The following is a 22,087-nucleotide window of genomic DNA, read 5'->3' on the forward strand; positions in this document are numbered from 1 at the left end:
AAACCAGTTATATAAAGAGAGAAGGTTCTAGGGCGTGTGTTAGAGTGGAGCCGCTCACTGGTGAGACAGGATGCTGCAGCTGCGCTCCACTGGACACCGCGCTGACCTGCACCTCAGGAGCTGCAGGGACGGCAAAGCACGAATCTGACTCCTCAGTGCTACAATGTTCAGCAGGAGTCCACACCCAGTGGGTCTTTTTTTGAACCCACTACATTAATAATAATTCTCATCTCATGGGCTGGCTGGTTAGCTCACTCAGAGCACGGTGCTGACGACACCAAGGTTGAAGGTCAGGATCCCCATACCAGGCAGCCACCAAATAAATAAGTTTCATCTTAATCTACTGGAGAAACTAAATGGAACTATTTTCCCATGAACATTCAGTCCAAGTTTTATAATAGAATTCAGTGGGAAAAAGAGGACTTCATTCTATGAAATGTGTCCTACCAATGTCCGGAAAGCATGTGCTCCTTTTTAAAATGGAGAATCTGCCTGTGACTCTCGGAGATCTACCACTCTGTGGACGATAGGCCCAAGGCAAGGCAACTACTCAGCTTTAAAGGCCAGAAGGAAACTGAAAAGAAGCCTCGCAGTGACCTGGATTCTGAAAGCCACCCACATGCCGGCAGCCATGAGTCAGGCTCCACCATACTGCCCCCACTTCTGAGACCACAGGGTCTTTGCACAAACGGAGCCTTCTGTTGGATACCAGCAGCCTCTCCACCCCCTGTGCGTGGTTAAGGCACATTCTTCTTTGCACCTCCTATAACCCTCACTTCCTCCTGTCTTGGTCACACTCTCCTCTCTCCTAGCAGGTTCTTCCTGCAGTCCTGACTTTATGTCTACATTCTATAATTAACATATTTTCCCATTTCACTGTACACTCCACAAGGGCAGAGGTGGATTCTCATTTTGTGTCCCACTGTATTTCTAGCACCTGCTACAGAACCTGACAGAAAAGCACTCATGCATGAGAAGGATGAAAGAACGCGGCCTGCAAAAGCACATCTGTGACTCCAAATTATATGACTGCTCTCCCCTTCTCCTGGGGGTGGGAGGATCCTCTTAACGCCTGTGCCTCATCTGTCAGCTTCTGGGTCCTGAGGAGGCAGCAAGTCTCAGCGGGCCCCAAAGCACCGACTTCAGAGCTGCCTGAGCCAACATGCAGAGCGGGAGGAACGCACCTCTCTGGTCTGACGTAGGAGTGGATGGTGTCCAGGGGAGGCAGAGGGTCAAAGCCCATCACAGACTGTGTGGTCACATCCTGCAGAAGAACACGACATGGAAACACTGCGGAGGAGGCCAGGAAGCCCCTGGAGTCTCCCAGCAGAGTCTGACAGAAACGGCTGTTTTGTACCAAGAAACCTTGGGCAAGGGGGTGGGACAGGCTTCCCTCACCAGCAGACTCATGACAGTCGACAGGAGCTTGCAGGACGCTCCCCCCTGGCTGGTGGGCCATGGTGGGAGGAACAGGCAGTCACCATGTGTGCCTAGCCCTTGCCCTGTGTCAGAGACTCACGCTTCAGCAGCTGCGGCTCCAGGCTGCGGGGCCCTGTGTGCCACCCACACCCTCAGTGCTCCACACACATGTGCTGGGTGCCGCCACTACTGACCAGAATGGGCGTCTCACAGCCTGAGGCAAGGCCAGCTGTGCCAGGCATGAGGACCAGCAGGGCAGCCCCAAGTCAACCCAGGAGGCACCACGGTGTCCTCCACAACCAGCCCGTGCTCTTGCTGCCCCCGATGTGTCATGTTTCTTACTTCTCCTATCTTATTCTTCTGAGACAGAATAAAGTTTCTCTTTAGGTTTTCAGAGAGCAACAGCTAACATTTCCATAGCACCCTGAGCAGACAAGATCTGTGACAAGCTGGCTGTAGGGAAGGCCCAGTGGCCCTGCTGCACAGTGACCAGACCACAGATGGAGCACTGACCAAAGCCACAGCCCAGAGCAATGAGGCCTCAACACAGACCCAGGGCACTGGGCTCCCGCTTGGGGCCCACAAGGATTCACCTCCAGAAACACCTAGCATCTGAGCCCCGGCTAGCCCCTGGCCCAAGACAGCAGAGCTGGCTGGTCGGGGCCCACCCCCATGCCTGCATGAGGGCTGCTGGGAGCAGGGGCCCGCACATGTGACCGGCTCATACAAAGCTCCTATTTTCAGTCCCACTCCCTTACCGGGGGCAAGGCAGCCACGGCTTCCTTGATCTCAGAGAGGATCACGTGGCGGTAGATGTTTCTGGGTGCGCACTGGTAGAGCGTCTTCCGCCTAAGGCAGGGAGACAAGGAGCAGCAAATGACGTGGCAGTCACCCTGAGAACACATGGCCCTGCCCCCCACCCTGGAAGCCGCCAGCACAAGGCAGCACAGCGTCCCTGGCCCTGCGGTCGGAGCAGGCGCTACGGGCACATCCTGGCTGTGTGGCCTGGGACTCAGCCTCTTCATCCATGAAATGGGAATGACAACAGTCGTGGCCAACGGCTTCCTGTGAGGACTCACTGAGTGCTACATGATGGGATGCTGCTACGTGATGGGACACCCAGGGTACCGCCATCATACGGCTACATGCACAGGGCACCTGCTTTCTGCTGGAAATCACGCTCTCAAGAGCAGCCAAGGAGCAGAACACGTCCCTGCCTTTGAGAAGTGTCCAGTCCAAGGGGAGGCAGAGGTGGACAGTGTGCGTGCACTGAGTGCTGGGGGCCGGCGCCTTCTCCTTCCCTTCTCTTCAGGCTTCCCAAGGCTCAGCAGATGGACTTCACCCGGGAGGTGCAGGTGGGTGACATCCCACACATGCGGGCTCAGAGTCCTCCCTGCACCACCATCCCTGCCACCGCTGTTGCTCACAGCCACAGTGCTGACCAAATAGGGCTACCAAGGCACAGACTGAACAAGTACAGGCAAGGGACTGCTTCCCAAGTGTAGCCCACCAGATCACAAGCCACAGAAATCCCCACATGCAGGACAGAAGCTGACAGGTGGGCAGTGGCACCTGGGCTCCCATGTACTTGTGCCTCTGCTAGACACTGGTGAGAGAGACTGACTGTCACCACAGCAGACGTGGGACACAAGACACTGCCAGACAGCGGCAGTGAACAAAGCTGCTCACAGAGAACAACCACACACCAATCCTGCAGTTTTGTGCTGGTGATGGCAGCCACCTCATAGGAAGCCGTGAGTCCAGGCCAGGGGCTGTGTGCTCTTAACCTTTCCAGGGGGCCCTCCACGTGCTTGCCCCCACAGCAGCGGAGCAATCCGGCTGCTCACTGCTCCCACTGCCTCCCCCTTGAGACGAGGATCCCCAAGGAGAGGGGCAGGAGAGGCTGCTGCCAGCAGCTTCAATGCGACCCATCCTCGTGTGAACCCAGTGCTCCTGGCCCAGGCTCACCTGCTCTCACAGGCATCCACGGCGGGGTCCCCAGCATCCACTGCCTGTAGAACCTCCCGGACGTTCTCCTCCAACCAGCTCATGGTGGTGGGTTCTTTCCAGAGAAAGTGTGACCTCCCCAGGTACAGGCTCACCAGCTGGCTCAGGGCAGGGGGCTGGCTGGGGGAGAGGGGGACTGTCAGCAGATCCCGTCCTGACCTGGCCCCGCTCTCAAGGCTGCAGGGCCCCACTGCTCATCCTGGGGACACTCCAGCTTCCTTGGATGGAGCACACAGGCATCTGCTTCTGCAAGCCTTCTGCGTGTTGTCTGTGTTCTTCAGTGAACAGGCATCACTTAACACAGACAACACGCAACAGACATGTAAATGTGCAGAAACAACATGCGTGTGTGCACATGCGTGGAGCGACCTTGAGGACTGCAGCTGGAGCCCCTTGTCATGTGCTTTTCCTCCACATGTGTTTCCTCTATTTTTTTTATAGGAAACTCGAAAAAGCTAATGTGGAACTCTGGGAACCACTGAAGACTGTGCAGACGACAAGGTGCACTGGTCCTCGCCCAGCCCCCACCTGCATCAGGAAGCACAGGAAGCATCTGTGTGAACCCACTCTCACGCTCCCCCCACATCTCACACAGATGCAAAGTTGTCCTGCACATGGTGGTCCCAGCACCCAAGGAGCTTCCCACTCCACAGGCACCTGCTGCTACCAGGAGCCCATCCTCCGCTGACGTGAAGGGTGGTGAGAATGCTCCCAGGCTCTGCACCCACAGGGTCCCTTCCAGGGTGTCTCCTGCCCTTTACCTTATCTCAGCATTGGGTCCAAAGAAGTGATGATGTGAGACGGTGGCATCGGGCCGCACGCTGCAATACTCGAGCAAGGGCATGAGAACTGCGGGAGGAAGCAGAGGCTCTGTGTGCACCAGTCCCGAGCCAGATTGCAGGGGACACAGTGAGGCCCTTGTCACAGACACAGGCTGGTGTTTTGAGGCAGAGGAGGTGGACAGCCAGTGGGTGCTCATTTCTGACCAGCATTCTGAGATGCTGCTGCTGGGGGCACCCAGGGCATGAGGCTGGGGTCTCCCCACATGGGCCCTCAGGGGCTTCTGCAACCTTGTCCTATCTCCTGAAAGGGTCTCCATCTGCATCTGAGGGAGCCTTGCCCACGACCCTCCACGCACATATGGTTAGACGTTCTCATCATAAAGACCAGACCCCAGGCAGATGTGGGAGCAGGTGCCACCTGTGCCCAGGGAAGAGCCAAGGCCACAGGGCCTGAGGTTGGGTTCACAGCTACACAGGGGTGTTAGTCCTGGGCACCCCATCCCCTGAGCAGATCCTATCCCACCAACCTTGTGTGCAGCCCTCCTGACATGGGGCTGTGGCTCCCGAGGTGGCCTGCCTGCTGAGAACCTGCCAGTGGTTGCTGCCGGGAGAACATAGCCTTCCAAGCGATTTCCAGGGGGTGCCAATGACACGGCTGCTATTGTGTGGGGCACAGCAGCAGCAGCTCTGCTGTGCAGCACCTGGGCTCCCCCAGCCTGTGGCCCCAATACGGCTGATCTGCTGGAGCAGAGGCTGCCCTCAGATACAGGAGATTGGGCCAGTGAGAAGGTTCTGCTCTTGACGGGAGCCTAATGAGGCACCACTGCGGGGCACAGTTCTGCCTGTGCTGGGAGGAGTCCCAACCCCCTGCTGGTGCCTCTTGGGGGCCTAGATGGGGCCCCAGAAGCCCCTAGAACCAGTGCAGCGATGCTGATTACAGGACTTCCCAACAGCAGGTGAGTGGTCACTTATAGTGCACCAGCTGTATGCACATGTGCTCAGCACACCAGACCAGTGCCATCAGGTGAGCCTCATTCTAAAGTGCAATTTCATACATGCTGTTAGCAGTCAATTCTCCTGAGATCTGACCCGGCAGCAGCCTTGCCAGGCCTACTGTGTGTGCAGTCAGAGGCCCAGAGAAACAGACAATCAGGGCTCAGGGCAGCTCAGGACGCGCAGTCTGCCTGGCTGTTGGAGGACACCGCCCATCCACTTCTCTCGGTGCCGCCTGGCACTCTCCAGACCCTCCTGGCTGACTTTCTCCCTAGCATCAAACACCACCTACTACACCGTATCTTCTGGCTAATTCTGTCTGTCCCCTGACCCGAGAATGTAACCCCCCCAGAGTGGAGCATCTGCCCTTCCGCTCTGCGGCCTCTTCACCTGGCCTGGCATGCAGTGGGCTCACTGAGATGAGTGGGCCAGCTTTCAAACTCTAAATTATGTGATGGAGTTTGGATGTGTTGTCCCCTCCAAAACTCATGTGGAAATTTGATCTCTAATGTGGCAGTGTTGGAAACTGATTGAGTCATGGGGGCGGATCCCTCATGAATGGATTAAGGCTCTCCCTGGGGGAGGGGGGATAAATGAGCAAGTTCTCGCTCGATTAGTTCCCGCAAGAGCTCGTTGCTTAAAAAGACCCTGGCACCTTTCTCTCTCTCTCTTTCTTCCTCTCGCCATGTGATCTGCTTGTACCTGCCAGCTGCCTGCCACTTTCCGCCATGAGTAGAAGCAGTCTGAGGCTCATGCCAGATGCAGCTGTCCCAGAATCGTAAGCCAAATAAACTTCTTTTCCTTATAAATTACCCAGTCTCAGGTATTTCTGTTGTAGCAACACAAACAGACTAAAACACTATCGCATGTTTTTAGGCCCCATTAGAGGATGCATCTTTCTGTAAGTGCAGAGGCAGGCTGGGACCCTGCCTCCTCCACCAGGAAGGTGCATTGCCAGGGGCTGCCGGATGCACCCCCAGCCCGGCATGGCACCCACCTCCAGGGAACATGGTGAGTGCCTGCTGGATCAGGAGAGAGGCCTTCTCCCGGGCGGCGCTGAGCTCATGCTCAGGGAGCTCTGCTTGCTGGCTCAGCAGGAAATATGCCAGTGGAACAGAGAAGGCAAAATTTGGGAGCTGGGACAGGTTCCGATGAACCTATGAGGGATGAAGAAACAAAGTTTGGGGCCTCAAAGGTATAAAAACATGTCGTGTTCACAGATGCTGTGATGTCACCAGGTGGTTCCTCTTTAACTTGGTATAAAGAGAACTGAAGCCACTCCCTGGGGGACTCTGAGTGCAAGGGACACGAGGCCTCAGGGGTGTGAGGACCAGCCACGAGGTGTGAGCACCAGCCACAAGGTGTGAGCAAAGCCACAGCAGCGGGATCAAGGCCCTGGGAGGGGCGAGGACACCCGGCCAGCCAGAGCCACAGCCCTACCATCCCCATGGCTGCACGTAGAGCATCTGCACAGGCCAACCAGCCTTGACTCCACCACCTAGGGAAGCCCAATACCATTTTTGAGTGTTTTTCTTGCCTTTCTCTACACATATGTACATAATAGACTCACTCTATTTTTTTCCCTAATAAAATAGGATCACGGTCTTCACAGAGTTTGTCATCTTATAAACCGTCAACATTCCTCTGCAGCCCCATTTTGGGGGTCCCCTTGAGGTGTCCCTGAAGCTGCATTTTTGTGAGCCCCAGGAATTTCTGTAAATTCGATCCCTTCAGGTGAAACTTCTTGGCCAACTATGCCAAATGTTATTTAATGCAAAAATAATTTACCTGTTTTTCATTATACATAAACATGTGCTGTGAAACATTCAGCATAGAAAAAGAGAAAACACAGAGCTTTTATTTCCCCCTCTTCCCGAGACCCGGGCCCCGCCACAGGTGGTCATTACAAAGACGGATGTATCCTTCTAGACAAAGGCTATCCAGCAGGGACAGATCTGAGCCCTTGCATCAGTTTGAATTTTCTAGTCGCTGCATTAAAAGCAGGTGAAATTAATTTTAATACATTGTGTCTAACCCAACATACCTTAATTATCATTTCAACATGTAACCAACATAAAAGTTATTCATGAAATATTTTACATTCCTTTCTTGTGCTGAACCTGAAACCAGACCCACCCTCCATGCTCACAGCAGCTGGGCCAGTGCTTAGGCCCGTGACAGGCCACGTGGCTCTTGGCCTTCCTTCTTTGCACATTTATACATGAATCTAACGTGGCACATGACCAATGATGAACACACGGATGTTGTCTGTCTGTCCAGAATCTCTGCGGTGTGCAGTCACCCCACACTCAGGGCTTGGGCCTGCCCTTCTCATGGGATGGGACAGTCTGTGTCCCTGTCAGCCCCACACAGCCTCCCTCCACCTTGTGGCTGCATCCCACTGTGTCAACCACAATGAGTTCTTCGGTCTTCCTGGTCTTTCACTGCCACCAGCACCACTGTCTTTGCATGCACACTTCTGTGCATGCGTGTGCACGTCTAAGGGCTCTGATAAGATTGCTGGACCACTCTCGAGAGACTGGATCCTGCTCAGCAAAGGCAGCAAGGAAGATCCACCCTGGCTCTGTCCTCAGACCCATCGTTTCACCACAAAGCTGTCCCTTGAGCACATGGGGTGCCCAGTTAAGAACAGCACTGGTGACACAACATCCCCAAGTGGCAGCATGTGGCTTGCACCTACCTCCCACTCCTGGAAGAGGCGGATCAAGTACTCATAGTTGCGGGCCCGCAAGGCCAGGTGGTCGATGAGCAGCAGCATGCACAGGGGGTCGTCATCTGGCTCAAGGCTTCCAGAGTCAGCACAGGGAGAAGAAGCAAAGAAGAGCAGGAGAGGTCATCACTGCCCGTGGTGGACCTGAACGGATGGCCATGGATCTGCGACCCCGGCAGTGGGGACTGGCAGCAGCATGGCCTCATGTGGACACTCACCTCAGAATGAGCTTGCAGTACTCCAGTGCGGTGCACGGGCAGCCTCGCTTCTCCAGGAAGCTCATCTGCTTGTAGAGGGCCAGGTAGAAGCTCCTATATCCAAAATAGTCCTCCGTGAATTAGAGCAACAGCAGAGTCAGTCCACCCCACCCACTGCTGTCTGGGTTTTGTGGCACTTCCTACCTGGCCTAACACACAGAGAATGTTTGCGAATGTTCCCCATGTGTCTGGAGAGAAGGGAGTGCTCGTCTCGCTGATTACAGAGTTATATATATACATTTAGATGTTGAAAGGCAAGTTTTCTTGAAATCTTTATCTTCTTGTTTATGTTTACTATTCATTGTTTAAGGGAAGAGGATTATACTATAATTACGATCTTCATTTATCCTCAAACTTCATTCGTTGTTAACAGCATTATAGGATGGATGTGTAAAGTCTTGTGACTTTAGTCGTACTGTTGGACAGTTCTTTTTATCAAAACCCACTGTCCCTTTAAAGCCTAGAAATATTAGTATTTTATAAATGGTTTCAAAGAACTAAGAGACAAAACTAACAAAGGAAACCAGTGGGGAGAATTCAGGCCCAGCACACAGCACACACAATCTGTGAGGAGGGGGTAGGTGACCCCGGGCACTGAGGAAGGACACAGAGCAGAGAGAGTGTCCCACGCTGGAGATGACTGGAGTACACTATAAAGCAAATGTATTTCACAGGGCCTCCAAAGCTCTGCAGTTTCAGGTTTAGCCCAGCTTCTTAAAAGTACACATAGAAATGTTAACCTTGCAAAAAGACAGGAAACTTTCCTCAGGCTAGGGTCTCTGATGTGGATGCAGAGTTGTGGCACAGCAAGGTTGCTGGCTCAAGGACAGACAAGTTACTGATTACTATGTAGAGATACTGGAAAATTGCTATAGGGAAAGAGAATGTTTGCTAAGATCAAGCTTTTGTTGGTGAATGGACTTAACCTTTTGCAAATTGCATTATGGAATGTCACTTTGCTTGTTTGACTGATGTTACCAGCCTTTATTGTTAAATTATAATTGCCCTTAACCCCATCTATGTTCTTTTCTGTAACTTCCAGGTCTGGAGAATAAATGTGGGGCGAGAACCCCAGTTCATGGTTAATTTCCCAAAAGGAAGGAATGCCTCGCTGTTGAGGGTTCCAGGATATTAACCCGTTTGGGGTCTCTCACTGCTTGGAAGAGATGGGCTTTGAGTAATACTTTGAGGCTCTGTCACCTAGGGGAAGAAAGGTGACAAATCCATGAGAGACAAAGCAACAGATAACCACATATGACCAGAGAAATGGGCTGAACAGGAGTGTGAGGGAGATGGTGTGTGGGCGAGGCCTGCAGACAGACAGCTGTGCCGTCCTGGCCAGACAGTGAGGGCTGGTGCTAGGGGTGGCTTTAGGGGCAGAAGTTCTGAGAGAACCTCCACATGTGATCACTCAACCCCAGGCAACAAGGATCAGGCTGAATCTGAGCTGCTCATTGATTTAAGAATCAGGATATACTCCTGCAAAGCATTCTAGAATATTCTAAACTTCCTGGGATGGATCCTTTCCTTCAGGGCCCTGGCCCACCCTTGGGGCTAGTCACCACATGGCCCTCACTGTGCCTCACTGGCAGGAGGAAGGGAGGTCAGGGTGGCTGCGCTCACCTGTTCTCAGGTCTACGGTAATCCAGCCTGCAGGTCCCACTGGTGAGACTGAACAGCGGGTGGAAGGCACACTCCATGCTGTACAGTGCTCGCTCTGTGGGCCAGAGAAACACCGGGGGGTGTGTCACAGCTGCTGCAGCAACTACAACCCCCTCTTCTGATGACTGACAACAAGGAAAGGTCTGGAAGGATCCTGGAAACTGTGAGGGCACAGACATGACCCCCTGAGCATCCCTGATGCCACTAAGTTTACTTCAACCACAGACCTGTGGGCCTGAGTTGGAAACACCTTCAACTCCATGAAGCATGGCGGATGCTATATCCTGGGGATACTGTGTATCCATGCGTGTAATGCAAACATGAGTCCACATAAAACCTACACACGCATGTTCACAGCAGCACTATTCACAATGGCCAGAAAGTGGAAACAGCCCAGGTGTCACCAATTGAAGATGGACACACACACTGTAGTCCACCCACACAGCAGAATATCATTCAGACATGACAAGGATAAAGTGCTGACCCGTGCCATGAAGTGAACATCGGAAACACTATGGCGAGTGAAAGCCAGACACAAAAGACCACGACCTGCAGGATTCTATTTACATGAAATGTCCAGAACAGGCAAATCTAGAGACAGACAGCAGCGAGTGGCTCTAGGGACTCGGGGAGCATGGTTAAGGGGTAGGGGTTTCCTCTATGGGAGATGAAAATGATCTAAAGTTGGCCATGGTGACAACTGCACAGCTCTGGCCTAGGCTAAAACCATAGTCGCACACTTCAAGTAGGTGAGTTTTACAGTGCTTGGCTTACATCTCAATAAAGCTGTTGTTTAAAAAATATCCTGGCAAACCCATTTGCATCCTTATCTTACAAAACAGTATCTCTGCCTGCAGGTTGGCTGCTGTCTCACCTATAAGGTCTCGAGCCATCTCCTGATCCTCCTGAAACCGGCAGGCGTCACTGAGCTGTAGGAGCGAATCAACGTGGTAGGGGTTCGTCTGGAGCAGAACCTACCAGAAAGGAGGACAGCCCTGGAGGATGCCCAGGAAGGCAGCAGGCCTCAGGCAGCCCTTGCTTTCAAGCATTTAAACCTGGGGGAAATTATCAGCAGGGGTGACGGTCACAATACCTCCCCAACTCACAACATGCTGGCGACTGCTGCTCAGCTGAGCTGCTGACCTGATCTACGATGGGCACCAGAACTCGCATACACAGGCTGGTGCATCTCAACTCTCCCTGTGCCCAAGAAAGAGGAACGGAAAACAAGCGCCCTCTTTCCCATGTGGGAAGACAGCAGCGAGCTCTCAAGAGTCACTTGCCCTGGACCGTGGCCTGAGTGCATGTGTGCACAGGGCCTGGCAGCCAGAGGATGAGTTCTCTGGGGTCCTGCAGTGATCAAAGACCTGACCGTGGCCTGAGGATGGAGCTGGGTGGGGTCTTGGAACCCTAGGGAAGCCTGGCCACCAGGCCTGGGAGGTTTTTAAGGACAAGACACAGGGGATAGGACAGGCTGCCCTGTCCTGCGCCAGCCTAGCAGGCAGCCAGGGAGACCCCCAAGAAGGTCCTCATGGGTGCTAAATATGCCACCTTCTGGTCACGGGTCTGACCGCCCTGCACAGAGAGGCATCCCTCCTACAGGGGAAAGCAACTGCCTGGCCCAGCAGGGGCTGCAGGGACCACTCACCACGATGTTGTTGGGCTCCATAGACTCCACGGCCACCAGGAACTTATGCTGTGCCTGCTGGTACTCCTCGTTGTGCTCAAACGTGAAGAAGGACAGGCCTTTCTTTGACTCCAGCAGCCGCATGAACAGACCTGGGAGGTGAGAGCACTCAGGGAGGCGTGCGCAGCACGGCACGGCATCACCACCCAGGTTGTTCGTGACAAGGCCTCTGTGATATCGACACACTGGACCCGAGAGCATCTTCAGGCAAGTCATCAGACCCGGGCTGGGCTCCTCTAGGCCACAGCTGGGATGCTTGGGGCCTGCTTTCCACCACTCTGCCTGCACCAGAAGCTGCTGGCATCCTGTCTGCTTTGGTTCCTATAAAGACATGCTTCCCCACAGAACTCGGATCTGGCCCAGAGTGTAGGATGAACGTGAAATGTCAGGAACAGGGACAGGCACAGACTACAGGGTCACCAGACCTGGCCAAGCCGAACACTGTACCCAGATCCAGTCTGGTTAGGAAAAATATCCAGGGTGGCCGTGCAGGGGTGGGAGACAGCGCCAGGCCTGTAAGGTAGTGGCATTGACAACCCATGGCCAGCCACCCTTCCTCTCTGCTCTTCGTGTCTGACTTTGGGGGTGTGGGGCCTAGTTTCTTCTGACATACCCGAAATAGATCAGTGGTTCTTGGTCCCCCTTAGCCACACCCTTCTGATGGCCCTACCCTACAGGAGCATGTGGCCTCTTGGGGGTTTCTGCCAGGAAGGTAAGGGGCCTAGGGTATAAGGCACAGGCTTCAGCTCCTAAAAGCAAAGGCCTCAAGCTCTAGGCATGTCTCCACTGGGAGTACATGGGGAATCTTCCAGAATCTCCACAGACACAGGAGCAGGAGTGGTGTGGGTAGGGCTGTGACAGCACTGATGGCAGAGGGCACTGCCCCCCACGGTTTTCATCCATACAACCCCACAGCTCCCTTCCCATGGTGGGCATCCCTGACCCGTCCCTCTGAGGGCCCTTTGGGCCCTGCATACCAGCCTCTGCTGTGGAGGCTGGGCATGGAGGGCTCCTGACGCTTCTCTATGCCATATGACAAGCACCCCTGACAGGACCTTTCTGTATTGCTGCTATTTTTCTTTAAACTATACGTACTTACTAGTTTGCAATAAAATATAAAATATCATACTTTAAAAATGAACTTGATCACTTTCTATGGTGCAGTATCCCTGGGAAAAAAGAGTAGAAAGCAGACAACAGCTGCACTGAAACAGTACAGGACACACACACGGTCGTGTCTGGGAAGGTTCTGTGCCCAGGGACACTGAATCTCTGTCCTCTAGCACGAGGCTGTGCTCTCGAGCCCTCTGTTTGGTAAAACACACGACCATGTATGCGCTGCATGCTGGCTTCACACAATGGAGGAGAGGCCAGGCTAGGTAGCACTGACACACACAGCGCCTGGCGTTGGCCCCTGCACAGACCCTACAGCCTCTGCAGACCCTCACCTGGTTTGCTGTAGCGGGGCCAGGTGCTCTTAGGGGCTGTAAGCCATGTGCACTTGGGGTACACGCGCTGTCTCTGCCGTGGCCTGGGGAGAACAGGACACAGATGCAGCTTTACCTTTGGTGGTGCACGGAGACCTGGGCTGGCCGCCTCGTCTCAACAGGACTGTGGAAGCAGAACCCTAGGGCAGGGAAGGCACGTGGGGAGGGCACGGCAAGGACGGAATGAAATGGTGGTAACAACAGGAGTCACCGCTGCTGCCAGAGCTGGAGGCAGGAGCGCTGACTCACCAAACAGCCAGGGAAGTGACAGAAAACCCAACCAGTCCATCAAAAAGGCAGGAAAAGTAAAAAGGGAAACAAAAATCAAAACCTAAAACAAAGGTAACCAAAATAAGACTGAGCCCTGACTGGAGAAGGATCTTCATCTCCTCCCCTCTCCTGAGACCCCACCGATGCGACAGCAGGTTTTGAAAAGGGGAAAGTGATAGCAACAAAGAGAGCTCATTCTGGGCCAGCAGGCAGAGGGAGGCCAGCTCCTCCAGACCCAGCATGGGCTGCAGCACCCCCAGGCCACGTGCTCCAGGCTCTGTTACTTGGGGGTCTCTGGCACAGGAGTCCTGGTCAGGTGATGTCTGGGGGCAGGGGGTGGGCTGCACTGAGGACAGGGCTTCTTGTACATCAGCGACAGTATATGTTTCTTAAGCTGAGTGGTGGGCATGTGGATGCTTGCATATTACTCTCTATATTTTTTGATAATCTGAGCTATTTCATTAAAACAACAAAATAATGAATAAGAAGCTGCACTGTTAGTAACAGGATAAAAAAGCATTTCTTCTCCCAAAAAGAAAGTCAAAAACTGTAGGAGAAAAAACAGCTGTACAAGAAAAGCATGGCCAAGTCTAAAGGAAATTAAAATGTGGCTTAATTTTGGGTAATTAGTAGGGTGTAAAAAGAAGAATTAATTGCATGTGTGGAACTGCCGCGAGTCTCTGGAATTCCCAGCAAGGCGGCCTTGACAGGAGCTGCGGGGGAAGGGGGAGGAACACAGGGAGGGGGTTCTGCCCAAAGGTTCGCAGTTCCACGGAGCAGAGGTCACTGCAGGGATCAAAGAGCTGACCTGGTCTGTCAAAATAGGAAGTGAAGGACTAGAGAAAGAGAAGCACACATGTTATCTGGAGATTTTGAGACCAAGAGACCAGAAACAGAAACACGGCAAGCCTTTGTCTAGGGGGATCAGGACGAAGAATGGGGTACAGGGGTAAGGAACGAACCGTGGCTTCTCTGTGGAAGTCTTTTTAAAGAAATAAACGTAATCAAAAGTATAATAATATTATAAAATCAATAAATACAGTTGTTATTAACTAATTACTATTAACAACTATAATTTGCAAAAATAAACAACACACAAAAACGTGAAGAAACGGCGAAGACCAAGCAGATGCAGACAAAAAGAAGCCGGGGAGGGCAGGGGCAGAGTGGCCGGCCCAGGGCAGTGCAGGCGACAAAGGGATGCTATGGAGAATAAGTATTTTTCAGTACTCCAAAAAGACACAAATCAGAAATCCTTATGTCCTGAATAACTTAATACCAAAAATATAAAGCAAAATATAGGGCATAAACTATTAGAAAAGCCTGGAGACTGAGAGCAAACAGTGTGTGAGACAGACCTCAACCTCACTCATGATCAGAAGTGTAAGTGAAAACATCAGGGCTGCCTTTTGTCTGCACATTGTGACAGCTTTTGAGACCTGCTATCACCCACAGCGAGTGAGGACACAGAACAGCTCAGTAGACTGCGAGCTGGGTTAGGCAGCACAGCTCTCTAGAGGGCAGTTCAGCAACATGCAGGTAACTTGAAATGGGAATACCTGTTCTTGGGCAATTTCTAGAAACACCTGCACAGACCGGAGGACGATGGCCAACATCTGGACACAACCTAACACTGGGGGTGAGTAAGTAGCTCTGGAGTATAATGGTGTAGAAAACAATGCTTAGAACTCAGACATGCAAAACCAGATTGTGCCATGGACAACAGACCTTCTCTCTGTGGTCACATGAAACAAGAGCTGTGGGCACATGCAGAAAGGGCCCTGGGAAAATGCAGCAAACTGTGCTTGGTGGTTATTTCTAGGGTAAGCGGGGGAGCATGGAGTCAAAGGTATTTCTAAATTGCCTGAATTTTTTTATAAGAAGTATTTACTTCTTAGATGGAGAGTCTGGAAGCAGAACACCAGCCCTCCTGTAGAAAAGTCCTGCAAACGCACCCCCATGCACCTTCTCCTTTGAGGAGCCTGAGGGACCCCGCATTTCCTATCATAGTTGGCTTCCACCTGCCCACAGCATGGTGCCTGCCACTGAGAACTGTTCCATTAACACAGATAGCACTTGTCTCAGAACCTAAGCCTTCAAGTCAGTCTTGCTCTGACAGACAAGCAAAATGGATTTCAGGGCTAGAAGCCCCCCCCAATTTTTTTTTTTTCTTTTCTTTCTTTCTTTCTTTCTTTCTTTATTTTTTTAAAAGATGACCGGTAAGGGGATCTTAACCCTTGACTTGGTGTTGTCAGCACCACGCTCAGCCAGTGAGCAAACCAGCCATCCCTATATGGGATCCGAACCCGGGGCCTTGGTGTTATCAGCACCGCACTCTCCCGAGTGAGCCACGGGCCGGCCCCCAATTTTTTTCAATAAAGGTTTTTTATTGCATCATTAAAATATCACAAATGTCTTAGGAATCATCCTGCATCTTGTTTCTGTAGCTAGACAGCTCTTAAATCTTATTTATCAGGCTGCTGAATGGTTCCTTTTTCAGAGACACATACCATCCAAAAACTTTCTGCTATCCTTGTTTTTAACTGCTGTGGCTTGCTGGATCAAAGCAGCTGACTTTGAAACAACTTTGATGTCGTTTCCTTCAAGGATGAACTCATCTTCCAACGAGCAATGCCTGCCTCCTGTGAACCCCACAGATGCATTTTTCACCCAAGAAATTTTGGATTTCAACAACAGACTTGTCCTCCTGAATGACGATGCTGATGGGGAAGTAAGTGGAGGCCCAGGTCAGACCCTCGATCATGTTCTGAACGTGACTACAGGTACTGCTAATGGTAGGTAGCCAGTGTCTTTCCATTTTCCCACCACTTGTCAACTGGAGCCTCTTCTTTTTCTTTCCAAGGAGACTTAGCGCTACAATGATGTCACTGAAGTCCCTCCTTAGGGTTCCTCTGGGACCATTCACAATAAATGTGGGTTGGTTCAGAGTGACGCCACATTTTCTGTAATGGCGACAGTCACTGAGAATGGTCTTCATTCTCGCAGTAGATGGGGCAAAGAGAACTAGAAGCTCAAAATGTAACAGCTTTTAGAAGCTTTCTAAAAAGATGATGCAACCTAGAGAGGGCAATGTGAGGGACAGAGGACAACCACCCAGCATCTCGGCGGCCCAAGGTCACAGACAAAGTCACACAAACCATATTCTTGGACCCCCTCTCAGACCTCTCTCATTCATCCACTCTGGCTTTAACTAATCTCCCCAAGGGCTTTTAACTGGCTTCAAGGATGCCTCCTTCCCTCAAGAGTCCGAAAAGGAATAAAACTGTTTTGAGGAGCAACTCAGTGTGGCCTTACCTTTGCTCCCCCAGGACCGCTCGAGCACCAAAATACCTCTTCAGTTCTGTGTCTGGATTCAAGTGTCTAGAGAATTGAAAATTTTGGAAAGAAAAATGAAGGTGCGTTCTTACACATGATTCCGGAAAATTTTTAAAGCCACATAAGAATCCAGTAGGGAAAAACAGCGATTTTGGCTTGGAAGGCAACCTCCAGGCCTACTTTCTTTAAAACCACCACCCCACCTGTGGTTGAGGCCTGGCCACTGCTGCCACTGCAGGGTGCCAAGGGGACATGGCTGGTCACTACGTTGGGTGTGTGCGCTTCAGAGTCACTACCTGTGTGTGGCTCATATTTGTTTATGTGCAGGTGTTAGGGCAGCATAAACACCTTGAGACTAGACCGGTATGTCTTAGCCGACTTCAGGTAGGTTAGCTTTTTTAAGTTGGCAACGATCTCTGTAGAAGGGACAGGGTTTCACTAAGCATCTACAAGACCAGGAGATGGATAATTACCCAAGGATCACATGGTACTTTTACAAAGTCCAAGAGAGAATGTTCTAGGATATATAAAATAAAGCTTAAAGTCCTCTGAAATATGGATGAATTTTCTTTTTCTTCCTTCTGCTGGTTCCTGTATCCTAAATGTTTTATAATAAACTCACATTGTTTTAAAATAAAGACAGTAAATATCCTTCTTTTAAAAAAAAATGTTTTTCCTTCCACGGTTGCAGCCGGATGGGGTCAAGTAGTACCTGTGCTCCACATACAAGATGCGCTTCCTGGAGCTCAGGGGAGCTGGGCCTGGGCGGTATAACCCACTGCTGTCCTCAATCCGCTCTAAGATGAGATCGATATCTTCCAGTCCATTTTCCTATGAGCCACAAAACAACCTATTAATCACCACATTGACATTATTTTAAATGTTATAACAATCAGTAACATGATTTATTTTTTTATTTTATTTTATTTTTTTTAAGATGACCGGTAAGGGGATCTCAACCCTTGGCTTGGTGTTGTCAGCACCACGCTCAGCCAGTGAGCAAACCGGCCATCCCTATATAGGATCCGAACCCGTGGCCTTGGTGCTATCAGCACCGCACTCTACCGAGTGAGCCACGGGCCGGCCCTAACATGATTTATTTTTAAAAAGAACTATTGAATTGTATTTACTTCCTGAAAGACAGTATAATTCAAACACTATGTACCATGTACACATTTAGTAAAAAAGAAGAGATGTTTCCTATGAAGAAACTCAGAATAGACAGAATTACAGAAACCAAAGGACACTAGAAATAATCAGATCAAAAGACCACATTCCATGTCTTATAGGTGAGCTTACCTCCTCAGGTAAAGTGACTTGTGACTCCAGCTAAACAGCAACAAAACTGCAGCCTCTTTTCAGGACAAACAGAATCAGATAACAAAGACTAGGGCAAGGAAGGAAATGTGCTTTCTGATGACAGACTAGCTTCTGTGGGGGGCTGCCCCCCAGGAGTCCTAGCACTAGACAAAGGTTGGGGCAGAGCAAGCATCGCACGGGGCCACAGGGTGGCAGGACTGGAAGGGATGCCCCCATCAGAGGAACTCAACCTCTGATGGATCTGGAAAGTCCAGCACAGAGTGGGTCTCTAACCCCCAGAAACAAGAGACTGATTTTTCCTTTTCTTTTCCCTGACCTCTTAATTGGTTTAAAGGGAAGTAATCAAAACATCAAGTAAAAATGAACTTCTTCCAGCACCCCTGGGAGACACACAAAGAAAGGAAAGGAGATCAGGCAGAGGAATGAGCCATAGCCAGGCCTAGCACATACCGAGGTTTCTCCTGTACTGGTTTTCTTATTTTTCTGTTTCTTTTTCTTCTTTCGGAGCTTGCTACCTGCATTAGACTAATAAAAGCAGCACACTTTCATCAGCGAAAAGAGACACGCAGTTGTAAAACCTGGCAACTAGAGCAGCAGCCTGACTCCACCTCACCTACATGTCCCTGCGCTTAACGCCTTCCTCCCACCTCCTTCTCTATGAGAAACACCTTCCCACGTCTCCCCGACTCTGGTCAGTGGCCTTTCTCTCTCACCCCTTCCTGACGTGCTTCAGGGCTTCCCGGAACCCTCAGATGTCATTCAGCCTCACCACGGCTCATGGGGCTCTGAACCATTCACTCACCCACCCTCCACCTTGTCAACCACTCCCCTGCCGTGTTCGAGCCAGCCTGGAGACCTCCCATAGATCCTGGCCGCCTGTACTTGCACCTATGGTTTTCCCACACCATGGTCCCCCTGCACCTGCAATACCCTCACACCTGTGGTCCCCCCCCCGCACCTGTATCTGTGGTCCTCCATATACCTGCACCTGGCCAATTCCTTCCATGACAGTGTGAAGCCCACTGTGACCCCAAGCCTCATCAGGTGCCTGCTTTGTATTCCGAGACAGGACTCCCCACCTGCACTTGTCAGCTCATGTCTATGTGACACTCTCAACCAGAGGCTCCCAGGGGGCAAAGACTCACCCCAAGCACCCAGCAGGCTGCCAATAAACACTTGTTGAACGAGTAAGCAAAAACTCTTCTTTTAGGGACACTCTAGGAAGACCCACTTCTTCAAGGACACTCTTCTTCTGTACCTCTGACCACCTCACACTGACCTGACCTGCATATTTCTTCAAAGCATCCAGATCCACAGCCCACCCGAGCCAGGTTCAGAGGTGCAGTCAGGATGGACATGCACCACGAGCAGGTGCTGCACCCATGAGTCCACCACTGCTCTTAAGGATATAGAGTGTGTGGCTGGGTGCCTTGGGGCCCTCCCCTCGACATCGCCGCCTGGATCCCGCACCTGCTCTGAGGACACCGCCTTGGCCACACCTCCATCCCTCCTGGTCTCTGTGTTTCCACGCTGAGCCCTTCCTTTGTGCGCTGGCGCCGCAGTGTCTGTGAGCACACAGTCAGACCGCTCCCCACTCATCACAGGATCATCTTCAAGATCCTCAGTGTTTATCTGGAAAAACAGGTGGAGAGAAACAAGGGTGTTGTTTGCACATTAGACGCTCGGTGTGCATGGTGATGCTGAGATGTTAAAGACGGACAGTACTCAGAGTGCCTCAGTTAAAAAAAAAACAAAGAAAAGAAAGCACGAGAAGTTTTTGTATTCTTTGGTTTTGCTTTCTTTGTCAATGGAGATTTCCACGTGACAAGGATAAAACTAAGGGGCATATTTCGCTAGTCTGTCTAGAAAATCCATCTGATAGTATAGATCTGTTTTTGCAGAAAGAGCACCTGCTTTGAAAACACTGGAATTCTACCAAAATAAGGTCTGCCCAACACCACCACCAGTGTGATGGTGATTCCTGTCATGGATGCCGGCTTCTGCCTGCAGCCACTGCTGAGGCCAGTTATGATCTGGCTTGCACCCTGCAGCAGGGGAAGAGGACAGGCCCACCACTGACATTTCTGCTGACCCGGAGAAGGTCTTGGAGGAGCTATACCTGCTCTTTCTCCAATATTCAATTGATGCTGCTGTCAGGCCTCTCAATGAAGCTGGTTACTGGTTTACTTTTATTAAGTCATGCCAACGTCCTAAAAAAAATCCTATTTTGTGAGCCCTTTTTGGAAACTTGAGGTGTTTTGAGAAATTCAGATTCATAAAAAGCTCTACGCCAAGGGCCGGCCCGTGGCTCACTTGGGAGAGTGTGGTGTTGATAACACCAAGCCCACGGGTTCGGATCCCCTTACCAGTCATCTTAAAAAAAAAAAAAAAAAAAGCTCTATGCCGAGCTAAACACCAACGGTAAGGAAAGTTCTGACTCTGTGTGTACACATGGAGATCCTATGATATACCCAGTTCTATTTCTTCAGTGAGGAGTTTTGCTGATGGCACAGGACTCACTGTGATCAACACTGGCATTGCATCTGCACTAAAAGACCTTGTCAGTCACCCTCAGATAAGCTCATTGGCTTTCCAAAAGCTGTCACTTTCATCAGTTGTATGGTCTAACACGTGTAACACTGCAAGGCCTCTATACCTATGTTTGCTGAAATTTCACAGGACAAGACTTGATAAACACATCACTGAACAATGGGCAGGAGTTTCAGCCTTTTGGTGGGGGGGGGGGCAAGAGGACACCTGATTTTTTAAAAAACTTGGGGTGTAAGTTACATATCATAAAATGAATGTACAGTACAAGTTTTGGCAATTGTGTTCATGTACAACCCACACTCTTATCAAGATACAAAACGTTCCCACTACCCCAGAATCACATGCCTCAGACCCACCTCAGCTAACACCTCCTCCCAACACCTGAATACACCAAGATTTTCTTCACCACAGATTAGTTCTGCCTGCTCTAGACCTTCATGCAAATACAGTTATACACTATGTCTTCTTTGTGACCAGCTTTGCCCACACAGTGTAAAGTTCTTGAGGTTTTTCCAGCTGCTGCCAAAGTTATTGGCTACTAGTATTCATTTGTACAGATATACCACAACTGGCTTATCCATTCACTTGTTGAAGTCACTGATGTTAGTTTGCACCTATTATGAATAAGGCTGTTGTAAACATTTATGTACAAGTATTTTGGGGTAAATATCTAGAAGTAGAATGATTGGGTTTTAGGGTAACAGGCTGATGTTAAATTGCCGGACCTAATTCCAAAGCGGTTCTATGACTTTACACTCTCCTAGAATTCCACTGCCCCACTCTCTCACCAGAATCTGACACTGTTACGATTACAGTACTATTTAATACAATTGTATTTCATCTGCATTACCTTTTTTTTTTTTTTTTCGTGACCGGCACTCAGCCAGTGAGTGCACCGGCCATTCCTATGTAGGATCCGAACCCGCGGCGGAGCGTGGCTGTGCTCCCAGCGCCGCACTCTCCGGAGTGCGCCACGGGCTCGGCCCTGCATTACCTTTTGATGAGTGACACTGATACCTCTTCACGTGCATACTGGCCATTCCTTTGTGAAGTGCTTGTTCAAATTTTCTGCACATTTTAAATTATAACTGATGTGTAAGCGCTGTTGATATACTCTGGATACAAGTGCTCTGTCATATGTTTTTTGATTTCTCTCTCCCAGTAGTTCATTTTCTTAACTACATCTTTTGATGAGCAAAAAAATTTTAATTTTGATACAGTCTAACTTATCAAAACTTTCCTATGGTTAGTTCTATGGTTTCAATGTCTGTCCCCACCAAAACTCATGTTGAAACTTAATCCTCAATGTTAATAAGTGTTAAGAGGTTGGGCCTTTAAGAGGTGATAGAGTCGTGACAGATTAATCTATTCATGGATTGTGGGTAAACAGGTCATCATGGGAGTGTGCCCCTCCTGCACTTTGATGACACAGCAACGCAGCCCCTGGACCTTGGACTTCCAGCCTCCAGGACTGTAATAAATAAATTTATCTTCTTTACACATCACATAGTTCCAGGTATTCAGTGACAGCAACAGAGAATGGACTAAGACAGACAGTGCTTTCTGGAGCCAGCCTACAAAGATAT

At 50.6% G+C, this 22,087-nt stretch overlaps 1 protein-coding gene across 2 annotated transcripts in view; it reads right to left on the minus strand.

Annotated features, from left to right (window-relative positions):
* The window catches only part of TCF25 (transcription factor 25), a 37,832-nt gene that overhangs the window by 1,010 nt on the left and 14,735 nt on the right, over positions 1 to 22,087 (minus strand). For both annotated transcript variants that reach the window (XM_063109494.1, XM_063109493.1), the window contains exons 2-16: positions 19,422 to 19,583; positions 18,402 to 18,476; positions 17,344 to 17,462; positions 16,611 to 16,676; positions 12,987 to 13,069; positions 11,500 to 11,630; positions 10,726 to 10,825; positions 9,813 to 9,906; positions 8,151 to 8,243; positions 7,903 to 8,008; positions 6,199 to 6,358; positions 4,188 to 4,275; positions 3,388 to 3,546; positions 2,178 to 2,268; positions 1,185 to 1,264 (exon numbers count right to left, since the gene is read on the minus strand). In XM_063109494.1, coding sequence (XP_062965564.1) covers positions 1,185 to 1,264; positions 2,178 to 2,268; positions 3,388 to 3,546; positions 4,188 to 4,275; positions 6,199 to 6,358; positions 7,903 to 8,008; positions 8,151 to 8,243; positions 9,813 to 9,906; positions 10,726 to 10,825; positions 11,500 to 11,630; positions 12,987 to 13,069; positions 16,611 to 16,676; positions 17,344 to 17,462; positions 18,402 to 18,476; positions 19,422 to 19,583 — 1,607 coding nt within the window. The remainder of the gene's footprint in view (positions 1 to 1,184; positions 1,265 to 2,177; positions 2,269 to 3,387; positions 3,547 to 4,187; positions 4,276 to 6,198; positions 6,359 to 7,902; positions 8,009 to 8,150; positions 8,244 to 9,812; positions 9,907 to 10,725; positions 10,826 to 11,499; positions 11,631 to 12,986; positions 13,070 to 16,610; positions 16,677 to 17,343; positions 17,463 to 18,401; positions 18,477 to 19,421; positions 19,584 to 22,087) is intronic.

This window comes from Cynocephalus volans, chromosome 10, assembly GCF_027409185.1.
Source record: "Cynocephalus volans isolate mCynVol1 chromosome 10, mCynVol1.pri, whole genome shotgun sequence".
Taxonomy (NCBI): Eukaryota; Metazoa; Chordata; class Mammalia; order Dermoptera; family Cynocephalidae; genus Cynocephalus; species Cynocephalus volans.